The sequence below is a fragment of the Fonsecaea pedrosoi genome (genome assembly GCF_000835455.1).
Source record: "Fonsecaea pedrosoi CBS 271.37 unplaced genomic scaffold supercont1.2, whole genome shotgun sequence".
In the NCBI taxonomy this organism is placed as follows: Eukaryota; Fungi; Ascomycota; class Eurotiomycetes; order Chaetothyriales; family Herpotrichiellaceae; genus Fonsecaea; species Fonsecaea pedrosoi.
The window spans coordinates 3107510-3119134 of NW_013550614.1; the positions used below are offsets into that span (position 1 = coordinate 3107510).

An 11625-nucleotide genomic window follows, 5' to 3' on the forward strand; every position below is an offset into this window, starting at 1 on the left:
CAGCAAGCCAACTGGAGGGATATAAAGTCCGGGTCGGCCTCGGGTGGGCAAAAGGAGAGACTGCCGGGAAAGCGAAGTGAAGGCAGGATAAGGGCGTCTACGTATATGGTGGATAAATGGTTCGCGAATGTCGTGGTAGCGATATTGCCGGCAAGGTGGAAAATGCGGGAGTGAAGAAATGCAAACAGAAGTGAAAAAGCTCCATGAGCCAAGTCAGAATCTGGATGTGGATGGCGGATGTGGATTTGGATGGCGCACTGACATATTAGTTGGTAGGCGTGGGTAGGCTGCGGTCCTGGCCCAGTGGCCCCCAGTGGCCGCTTCCACTTAACAAGTACGGAGTGCAGCCCAAACAAGCCCCCCCCAAAAGACAGAAATCGTTTAGTGCTTCTACGCGATCCCAGCATCGTCATCAGTCAGCCTTTTTCTTACTTGCCAGATCCCTGGGAAATTCCCCTTTCTGCCAGTCATCTTTATCCCAGAACAGCCTACGGACTACTCACTGTCCGGACGGAGAGCAAACACTTGAAAACGGCACCCCACCGAGGTAACACTTTTAAGAGGTAGAATGTTGGGAGAGGGGCAGACGAGTCGAGTCGAATCGAACTGGGCGATGGCAACTGGGGTGGGTTTCTTTTTACTCATCTTTCTCGAGCGCAGTCTCAGAAGAAACTGATTGCACACAACCCCCAACAGTATCCTCCACCAATCTCTCCTACATAGCCGGTATCAGCCCTTATTCGATTCCTAAGATGCTAATACTTGTTGCATAAAAGAGAAAGGAAAATGCAAAGATTCGTCGGGTGTTCCGAGCAGATGTGAGGGACTTTCTCAATCTACTTTTACCCTCCCCTGGCTTCTCGCAGACGCCCCCAGGGCCTAAGAGAGTTGTCATTCGCTCATCTAGGTGAAGGAGGAACCTGAAACACAATTGCGCAGCACCCCGTGCGCCCACTAAATCCCGGCTACTGGACGAGGGTTTGACCGCCGATGCTTGGTTGAACAGCGCCCCTCGGGCCCCCAGAGACCTACGTGGAGTACCGAGACTCGAGCACCACCAAGCCCGCTAAGCTTGTCAATCCCTAGGAGAGGTCATTGAGAAGGCCTTGACAGGGAGATATCCTCCAAGCCTTTCTTAGCTGCGACATATGCACCATACACAGCGCAGGGTGACAGCCTAGCGAAGTTAAAGCCTCCGAGGAACAGGGAAAAAAAAGACCCTACCAGCTGCCGACCTGTTGCCGACTCGTCCGGACGGCAAGCCATCCCTCATGATGTGCGTCCTGCCAATCTCTGTCCTACCCCTCATCAAGGCTTCATTCTGCTCTAAACTTGCGCTATCCGTCGATCACGGATTCGATGGCCGCTGCAGGCCCACGGCTTTCCAATTGCCGGCACCTCCTCTATAGCACCTTCACATTTCTTCATGCACGGACCCCTGGGGAAGGGCTGGATGTTTCCATCCAAAGATCGACCCTGCTTCAGCTGGACCTGCTGACCGCATATTGAAATGGAGTCTTGGACTGTCGCTGCCCAGTATCTACCTACCTTAGGTTCTCCCCGGTCACATCATAATTATCTTCTGCAATTGCGGGGACAAGCTGCTGTAAGCAAATCATGCATGCTTACCCTAAAATTGGTCTGACGCTATCATATCCAGATTGAGAAGGACCAGCCTATTGACATGATTGACTTTGGCCTCTCAAACATATTTGCAGGAAAGCTAGAGAGCTATTCGTGCTCCTAACTCAAGGCGCCCTAAGACCCTTGTTCACTGAATGGGGTGACTTCACTTGGAGGTCGATCTCATGCCACTTTTTGACGGTTTCCACAAAGTTTGTTCCCTCCGAGCCTCCTCCCTGCGCTCGAGGCGATAGCTACATGGTTGTCGCAAGCCAAGTGGACGCAAAGGTCAGAGCCATTGGTTCAAGCTGTGAATGACACCACTTGGAGCTAGAGTAGGTAGGTAAGTGACAAAATAGAATTGGTCACACGAGGCAAAGTAAATCTAACAGGAATATCTCCCGTCCCCTTCCGACTACGCATCCCTGCTGAAGATCAACGGACTCCTTATCGGAAAATAAATCTACTTCTCTGTGCCACCGCCTATTTGCTGGGAAACAGTGTCGCACATCCCTGGATAACGTCCGAATTCGACATTGGGCAGGATGGCTTAGCCCTTTATCGACAATGCTTCTGGCTGCCGAGTCTCTCCTTCAATGTCGACAAGCATGAAGTTGCGACCCTGGAACCCTGGATGAATGGTCACACGCACAATCAAGCAGTGCGCGCCTCCAGTATTCACCTCACCATCAAGGCCAAGATTGCGAAAATGGGTCGAGCTCGAGTACTAGCCAGGACATCGAGGAACCATGGACTAACAGACTGGTCACCTGCACGCTTTGCGAGGTATTGTCAACGTTTTTCAACAGTTGAGCATGTTTCAAGCGCAAGGATTACTCGAGAACCGGTCAGACGTCATTTATGCACAGAGATTCAATGACGCGACTGGTATAAGTTACACTATCTTTCATTGGGTACTTTGCAGAGCTGTTTACCCATTCGATGTGATCAGTCACCCAGGATTGTGTGTTGGCAAGATGCGTTGATGTCCCAGCATCACATAACCTCCACTTAAATTTTTTAAATCTTGCTCTTCTCCACACCCTCTGTGTCGGCAATGCGATAAACATACTTGACAGCGCTTGCCTTGCCCTGAAGAAGATTCTCCAGGCCAGTCTGGACGCCATTTAATCCCCCAGGAACCACCTCATATGGATGCCCACTGAACCAGCCTTCCTTCAGACCGAGGCTGAATAGTCTGAACCAGGCATACCCAAAGTCGCTCAGGTCATCCGGCACACCGTGGACAGAGCCCACAGTGGTAAGGGTCTGGTTGACCGTCTTGGGGATCTCTTCGTACTTCTTTCCCGGAAGAACCAAGCTAATATGTCCATAAGGATCGAGAACCTTGATAATGTTCTGGTAACTACCCTTTTCACTAACAGCATCAAAAGCGTACAAGAGTTTTTGCCCGGCAGGGACCGCAGCGCGGAGGCCGTCAACAACATGCTCGTCACCCTTGCGATAGTCGATGACGGTATCACCCTTGGACTTGTCAATCAGGCCTTCGACAAATGGGATGCCCCGGCCAGCAACGCAGATAATTGGGTGTATCTTGGAGCGGACCAGAAGCTTGACCGCGAAAGCTCCCACGGCGGAAGCAGCGCCATAGACGACCACCCCCCCAGCGAGAGCATCTTTGCGGGCCTGAGACACGGCGACCCACGGCTCTGGTAAGCCCAAACGGCAATAAAGACCGACGGCGGCAGTCATGGCAGCCAGGGGGATGGTTGCTGCCTCTTCGAACGAGGTTTGTTGAGGAAGATGGAAAGTGGTTTTTTCCCAGGCGATGGCGTATTCGGCGAAGGATCCATGAGGCGTGCGCATCTCATGAAAGGCACCCACACGGTCGCCAACCTTGAATTCGCTGACATTGGAACCAACTGCCTCGACATAGCCAGCAATGTCGTCGCCCGTGTTCAGTCCTTGAGCCCCTTTGAAGACAATTGGGTATTTCCAATCTTTGGGGTTTGTACCAGAGACAACCACTTTGATGAGGACCTGATTGGGCTCGGGCTTGGGGACAGGAATATCCTTGATCTGGACATCGAGCTGATCTTCCCCCTTTTTGTAGACGTGGGCTGATTTCATGATGGGAGATGTGGTCGCACTGGTAGCCTTATGGGTGGATTTATAAGCTGATACAGCGGGTGTAAAGCGTCGCGAGGCTACAATAAGAGAATTTGGTGCCGAGGGAACCAGCAATCGTGGGCGGTAGCAGCGATAGTGGTGATGGTGATAATAGTGGCTATAGTGGCGAAAGCAGTAGTGGGTTCGACCAAGGGAGAGCCTTTTGAAAGGAGTAGCAGTATTTGTAGAGCAAAAGTATAGTATCATAGAGTCATGGGCGCGTGTGCTGAGCGTTGCTGGGGATGTCGTGATTTTGTTTCTCACATTATTAATGCGATCTTTGCATTGAGGAACTTATCCAAGCTCGGCAAATCATAATCATGGAAATCCGGTTCTCCTCCTTTCCATTCCTCCACCTTGTTGAACGCATTACCGGTAAAGTCTGCCTGCCCCTCTTCTGTGTTTCAGTAGAGGGAGGGATACCACGAGAAGTGGGGTGTCGGGAAATATATCATCACGACTTTGTGCATGCGAGTCGTACATATCATCTAGACTGTCTGCTATTCCTGCAACATGGGTGTTATTATGTGCTTCGTTCTTGAAGCATCACAACAGGTCAAGACTGGTGTATGGAACCGAGGATGTCAGGCTTTCATGACACAATTCTGGGAAGGTGGGGTGGGGGGGACGGGGGGCTGCCATGCCCAGATCTGATGGCGGTGGCAGTGCGATTGACTACCAGTACCTCGTAACGAGGTACACGATTACCCAAAGTTAGGCGGGTGCATTGCTTTTATAGGTAGTGCTTTTTCTCGGCGGCGGCGGCGGCGGTTAATTGGCACCCCTGGGTAAGGCTGGGCGCTGCAAGCACTCGGTTCAGTGCCTATTGTAGGGAGCTCGAGGAAGGTGTTGCCCTCTCCCCAATGCTCGAGACTGCCTATCTAAGCACACGTGTAGGTAAAAGTAGGTACTTGTTTGGGGGCATGCGCCAGGCACCTACCTGTCCAGCGCAGGATTATGTAGGCGATATGGTAGGTGACCAACACCGTCCCTCAGCTGCCTTGGTTGCGTGACCACCGACCGACGTATCGAAAAGATAATTTCACATCTTTGAGGTTCCAACTCATATGCTTTGTCCCATCTCCCACCTCCATCGGATGCTAAAAGCCGGAATTTCAAAGCCTAGTCAAACGTCCGCCTTTCCCCGTCATTGGCGTCCCTCGCCCATGGCCTTCTACTACCACCACCACTATCACCATCAACAATGCCATTATTAGGCCTTCAACCCGCTAACCACCCATGGCCGCAGGTCTGCACCCTCCATCGGACTGGCTTCTCCTCAGCAGCCACTGACATCTTCACTTTCAGCACAGACTGTGCCACCTGCTCTCGCCCACACACACATGTTAGCCACGTCAAACAGGGCAAGGCCCGCGCCGAATCTGCACTTTCGTCACGATCAGGTTGCCAACATGTTAGATTCCATTCACGAGCCTGAGGCCTCGTCCGCCCGAAGACTCGGTCGATCCAACCCCAAGCTCGATCAGCAGGCGTCCTAGCTCTACTCGTATCTCAGTCCAACAGCTCGGCCGCGGACAGCATATCCAATGCCCCGGCCACTCCCAGGAACCAGACCTCATAGCAGTCCAACTGGCTGTCTACGGAGTACCTCGTCCCTCGTACCTCATACTTGTGGTCGTCCACTCCAGATAAACCAGCATAGCATCCACAAGCTCGCAACAGATGTGCCAATCCGGTATGTCGCACCGAGTACCACGAATGCAATCAGGACTCATGAGCGAGTCCAGTACACGACTGACTCCGCTCGTCGTCTGCGACCGATAGTCTGGCCCCTCACCACCCTTCGCTTCCTCGGAGAAGGTGGCCAGAACAACGAGGTCCAGATTCCTTTTCACCACTTGAGTCCCCTTTCCCCTCGCCAACGGCTTGGTGGTCCAAATTTTGCAGACCTCGTCGATATCAATGTCTCGAAATCGGTTTCGTGTAAAGCTAGACCGACAAGATGAGCCCGGTCCAAGCGTCAAGGCCCCATCCGACCACACTGACGTTCCCCCTCCAACGTTCGCATCTCAACTTCGAACATTTACTCCCAAAGGTCAGGCTGATTGGATCCTCCGAAAGCAGAAAGCGAGAGCTCCACATCCCCGTCGCGGTACGCTTGCCACATCGGTTGTCGCCAAACAGGGGAAGTCGAGGAAAGAGAAGCGTTCGAGCTTGACATCTTCTAGCGAGAAGGGTGTCAAAGAGGAGGAATCCACGGCACACAGACGTCGCAAGAATCGTCAGATGATGAACACTGCAAGCCTCAGAGCCGAGTCGACCAAGATCATCCCTCGAATGGTGAAGGCTGAGAGTCGTCAACCATGGACATCAACGGGGGCGGATGCCATTCTGAAGGATCTTCGCCCACACCCTCACTCACTCACTATTGAGGAACAGAACTTCGTCATCAAGTGGTTACAATTCCAGGGCGTTGCGTCGTGGAGTAGCAATACTACTGGAGCTTTCTGTCCTTGTCGGGATATTGCGTGGCGAGGTATTCAGATGTATCCCGCCGGCGGCCTGCCATGGACTCTGATAATCTGCGACATGTTCTTGGCCCTGTCTCGACGACAGCCGTTGCCACAAAGGATGCATCGGCGGAAAGCCATGGCGTACAAATATATCGCGAACTTGTTGGCAGACCCCGAGACGCAGGCCTCGGACGAAGCCTTGCTCTGTGTTTGTTTAGCAATGTCAGCCGACGCCCGCTCATTGAGTCCTGAGATCAATAGAGTCCATCTTAAAGGTTTGGCACAGATGATCTCACAACGTGGAGTGGACTCTCTGTTCTCAGCCGTGTGCTTCATGTTCCACCCCATGTTTTCCTTGGCTTATTTTGCGATGGCCGAGCTTGAAGCTACCAGCTTCTTGGATGTGCAAGGTGCCAGCGACAGGTTCCTCGGGACATTAAACTCGATGCAAAACGACGGCCGGAGGTCACAGTCTGACACTATCCAATACCGTAGTGACAACAGTGTCTCCAGAGTTGGAAGAGTGGGAGCAACCACAACCAATCGGTCCCGAACCCCGGTATCAAGCAGCCTCTGGTCGGCTGCAATGGGAAAGTCGACAATACATCACGCTGTGGAGGGCGCACTGGCGAATTTGCAAAGGACAACCCTGTCTGTCCAGCAGGACCTTTCTTTGTTCCTCAATCTGTATCTGCTGAACCTCATATTGTGGGATTTGCTCGAGCGGCCTGATGGTGCTGTATTGTTTCTGCAGAGACTCTCCATCCACGCAGAGAACGCGCGCGTGAGGCTCGAAATCACCGTGTGGCTGCTTGCAAAGTCATGGGTCGATGCGGACGAAGTCTCCAAGAGGAGTGACAATGGGGCCAAGAAGGAGGTGTTCTTGACCGAAGCAGTCATTGATGCTCTGAAGATTTTCAGTCGGATCACTGACCAGTCGAAGGAGAAATTGATCCACGTATTATCGTCCTGGCTATTTGGTTGCGAGGGGAAAAGAGGCGAGGACGAGGCTGAACAGGAGAGCATAGAACCAGCCGCCAGCAAGAATGGAAAGTCCTCCTCCCCTCCTACCATCAAGAGCATGTCTTCCCATATCGCTGAAGGTCCCGCTGGCACTTCAGAACTATCGGCATCGTCGCAGGGAAAGGCTGCTAGCCATGGAAGTCCGAAGAAGGATATGGATCCCGCGCTCGGCTCCCCACCGGAGCCACAACAGGCACAGAGTGCGGGGGCCACGTCCAAGGCGTTCGAATACCTCAGCAGTCCAGACTTTCAGGTGATGATGGACGAGGCATACAGTGACTGGTATGAGAAGAATATCAGCAAACGCCCAATGCCGCCTATACCCTTGATATCTACACCGCCGCCGCAGCAGCACCAGCGCCAGTCAGGGAACAATACGGCCTAGTTAAAGGCCCTGGATTGATCTGTTCAAGTAGTGCATTCCCGCTTTGGAACTTGGTTATCCTTGCATCATCACCATCGTCTTGGACATTAGCTTGTCCTTGGAAAAGCCATGGGTGATCTGGGGTGATCTGGGCCTGGCTGGGCAGGAATTGCGTTGAATCGAGTCGAGTCGAGCCGGAGGAGTCTCACAGATATCCGTCTGTCTTTATTGGGTGTTCGCTGGGTTATTTTTATTCCCAACCCCCCCGTCGATCCCTATTCTCATTATGTGCCCAGTAGCGGGGCCATGTCAGAGGAAGCAAGGCGTTTTTCCTGACCAAAGCTTCCTGGTCGTTGGCTCTCGTGTCAGTGTCAGTGTCAGTGTCAGGCCACGGAGCAAAAGGCAAAAGAAATGCTAATAAATCAGCTAGGGTGCAGTGGGTGCTAGGTAGTAAGTAACCAGGGATCCTCCGGAGTCCAGATTTGGGTGGGTTTGGAGAAGATGCAAAATTACCCGAATAGGAAAGTTTGGATATGAAGGATGTCAATGTGATGTGATGTGTGATGGGATGTGGTGGATCCGCTGCCCCCTGCACAGTTGTGCACGGTCTGTTGGTCATACCTACGAGTAGTGAGCATGTCAGTATACGAGGTCCTGGGACTTGTACCTGCACGGAGTCCCATGGATGTTGATTCGTTTGTTTACTCGAATCGAGGACAAGTACTCGGTACATGCATGAAGTATTTAGATAGACCTCCTGTCCCTGATGCGCAAGAGAAAATGTTCTACGTGGCGTGGAGGACGAGGTACGTATCTCGTCCGGAGGTAAGGACTTACCTACCTACTACCTACTACCTACTACCTATGTAGGTACCCTGCAACACCACAGACAGGACCTTTTTAGTCGATGCCCGCCCTCTCCAGAAGCCTACTTCCAGTACATACCTACTGTAAGTTGCTCCTCCACAGTACCGAGTACTTGGCACTCACGTTCTTGTATCACTTTTTTGCCGGATGACAAACAAAAAAACAAACACGGTTGCTTTCAGCTTGAGCGGTCCTGTATGGGCCATGTAATCTGCGAGCAGGTGCGTCGATGAGTAAAGGAGTAACCCAACTGGCAGTCCTGGGTTATGACAGCACCACAGCACCACAGCATCACTATAACAAATGCTAAAAGCCGTGCTATGCCAGTGACGTCCCCCTGCTGCACATGAGGGCATAGGAAGATCTCGTATGCAAGTCCTCAAGCATCTACCCGTGCTCATGAAGCTGTGGTAGAGGCTGGAAGATTGTGTCGCGCATTTATTGAGGAATCTGAGCACTGTCATCGTCTGCGACAACCTAAAGCACAAATGGAATTGATTGAGGACTGTTATGTATCTAATTACAATGAGACACTTTCCCTCTTTGACTGGCAACTGCAAAGACTTGCAATCCACCTTTTTCGTGTCTCAACTCGAGCGGTGTCGTCCAGTTTTGACCAAGCCAGAACATTGTACAAGCATTTCAAACTTCTTCACCACACCTCTTGCAAAATGTCAGCTATCTGGCTGTATACCGAACTGTAGAAAGAATTTACCTATGAGAAATTCTTGGTAAAGTTGACAATCACCTCCTTCAATTGTTGCTCGAGATCCTTGCTCAATTGACCCTCCTTGTCGATCTTAGCAAGAATTTCGGGGTGGTTGCTCTTCAAGTGTGCGAGGAAGTCAGCTTCCCATTGCAAGATCTTGCCGACGGGGACAGAGTCCAGGTGACCGTTGACACCAGCATAGATGAGGGGAACCATTTCGTTGACAGCCATGGGGCTATATTGCTTCTGCTTCAAGAGCTCCGTCAGACGTTCACCACGGCTCAGAGTTTGCTTGGTTGCGGCATCAAGATCGGAACCGAATTGCGCGAATGCAGCCACTTCTCGGTATTGGGCCAAGAAGAGTTTCAAGGAACCGGCAACTTGCTTCATGGCCTTCAGCTGCGCAGCAGAGCCCACACGTGACACAGACAGACCGACGTTGATCGCAGGTCGGACACCCTTGTAGAACAGCTCGGCCTCCAAGAAAATCTGGCCATCGGTGATCGAAATAACGTTGGTAGGAATGTAGGCAGACACATCACCACCCTGGGTCTCAATGACGGGGAGAGCAGTCAGAGAGCCACCACCGTGCTTGTCGTTCATCTTGGCAGCTCGTTCCAGAAGTCGGGAGTGGAGGTAGAACACATCACCAGGATAGGCCTCACGCCCAGGAGGTCGGCGGAGCAGCAGAGACATTTGACGATACGCAACGGCCTGTTTGCTGGTCAGCTTATCATATTCATGTCGCTGACAAAGTGGCTCCAACACCAAAAGTGAAAGAAAAGGGATCTTTACCTGCTTGCTGAGATCGTCTAGGATCAAGAGAGCATGCATTCCGTTGTCCCTAAAGTATTCTCCGATTGCAGTCTGGGGTGATGGAGTTAGTAGAAGTCCATAAAATCGACATAAGAACTTACGCCAGTGAAAGGAGCAATGTATTGCAGAGGGGCTGCCTCGGAGGCGGTGGCAGCGACAACAATAGAGTACTTCATGGCGTCGTTTTCTTCGAGGGTCTTGACAAGTTGAGCAACGGTAGATCGTTTTTGACCAACAGCGACGTAAACGCAGTAAAGTTTCTTGGTCTCGTCATTGCCGTTGTTCCATCTCTTCTGGTTCAACATGGCGTCGAGAGCAACGGCAGTTTTTCCGGTTTGACGATCGCCAATAATCAATTCACGCTGACCACGTCCAATAGGCACCATTGCGTCGATAGATTTGAGACCGGTCTGGACGGGCTGGTTGACAGATCGTCGAGGAAGAATACCAGGAGCCTTCAATTGAGCACGACGTCTCTCAGCGGCTTGGATGGGGCCTTTGCCATCGATTGGCTGGCCCAGAGCGTCGACAACACGGCCAAGCAAAGCCGGACCGACAGGGACATCGACCTGGAAGCTGTTAGCTGATCAAGTTTCACCCAGCTATTTCACCTCTCCTCACAATCTGGCCAGTTCGCTTGACGGTTTCTCCTTCTTTGACAAGACGATCCGAACCGAAAAGCACGACACCGACTTGACCGGCTTCCAAGTTCATGCACATTCCCTTGACACCAGAGGCAAACTCGACCAACTCCTCGGCCTGGACATTGCTCATGCCATGGACACGGGCAATACCGTCACCGACGGACAGGACGCGGCCGGTCTCGGCGAGGCCAGCTTCCTCTTGCACACCACGGATTCTTTGCTCGAGGATGGAGGAAACTTCGGTGGGAGATGCTTTGGCATCAGCAGCGTATGATCGGACTTGTTTTGAGGCAGCATTGAGAGGTGCAGGGGTGACGACACGGGACTGCGAAGATTTTCATTAGCTCGGAATCCAACCACGAGGCGTTGATAGAGCTTCAGTTGTATATTTTGAGCTCAACGTCTGCCTCGGAGGTCTCATTGGCACTGATTTTGGTGATTCTGAAGCTTTTACTGCTGGTCGAAGGGGATTTCAAGCTTACTGCAGCTATTCTGCCCGATGCAGATAGGGCACCAGCAATGCGGCCAGACTGGCGCAAGACGCTCCTCGACATCATCTTGCCGACCCGTGAAGCTGATATGAGGAACTTCCTAGGAGGAAAAGGTGTATTGAGATAGGTCGGAGGGAGTGGAGAGGAGAATTTTGATGTGAAGTCGAGGACACCAGCTAGTAGTTTGTAAGGGGAGCTTCAATCGAAATAATCCCGGGTGTCGCAGGAGGACAGACCCGACTTGGTGAGGCACCTTTGCCGAGGAGGCCATCTTGGCGATTATCTTCACGTGACTAGCCCGTTTCATACGAGTACGACGACTCCAACGCCACAAGACGCCGCCTCCTCAGGCTTAGGGCCAGCTGCGGACGAACTGAAGATTCAGGAGACCAGGAGGTTCAGGCCGCGTTTCCTTCAACTGTGCATTCACGTGGAAACTACTTTTTGGACTCGGACATGATGGAAAATCCACTATGTGTCTCTC

At 52.1% G+C, this 11625-nt stretch overlaps 3 protein-coding genes across 3 annotated transcripts; 1 reads left to right on the forward strand and 2 right to left on the reverse strand.

Moving 5' to 3' along the window:
- Positions 1–2643: 2643 nt before the first annotated feature.
- Positions 2644–3714, reverse strand: Z517_03079 (uncharacterized protein; the record flags this gene model as incomplete). Its single annotated transcript, XM_013432187.1, has 1 exon — positions 2644–3714. The coding sequence occupies one exon, from the start codon at positions 3712–3714 to the stop codon at positions 2644–2646; it is 1071 nt and encodes a 356-aa protein (XP_013287641.1).
- A 1962-nt stretch (positions 3715–5676) lies between these two features.
- Positions 5677–7635, forward strand: Z517_03080 (uncharacterized protein; the record flags this gene model as incomplete). Its single annotated transcript, XM_013432188.1, has 1 exon — positions 5677–7635. The coding sequence occupies one exon, from the start codon at positions 5677–5679 to the stop codon at positions 7633–7635; it is 1959 nt and encodes a 652-aa protein (XP_013287642.1).
- Positions 7636–9196: 1561 nt separating this feature from the next.
- On the reverse strand, positions 9197–11204 carry Z517_03081 (ATP synthase subunit alpha, mitochondrial; the record flags this gene model as incomplete). The annotated part of the gene is made up of 5 exons (XM_013432189.1): positions 9197–9904; positions 9986–10057; positions 10108–10575; positions 10628–10975; positions 11133–11204. 5 exons carry the CDS (start codon positions 11202–11204, stop codon positions 9197–9199), a joined length of 1668 nt encoding a protein of 555 aa, XP_013287643.1.
- Between the last annotated feature and the right edge of the window lie 421 nt (positions 11205–11625).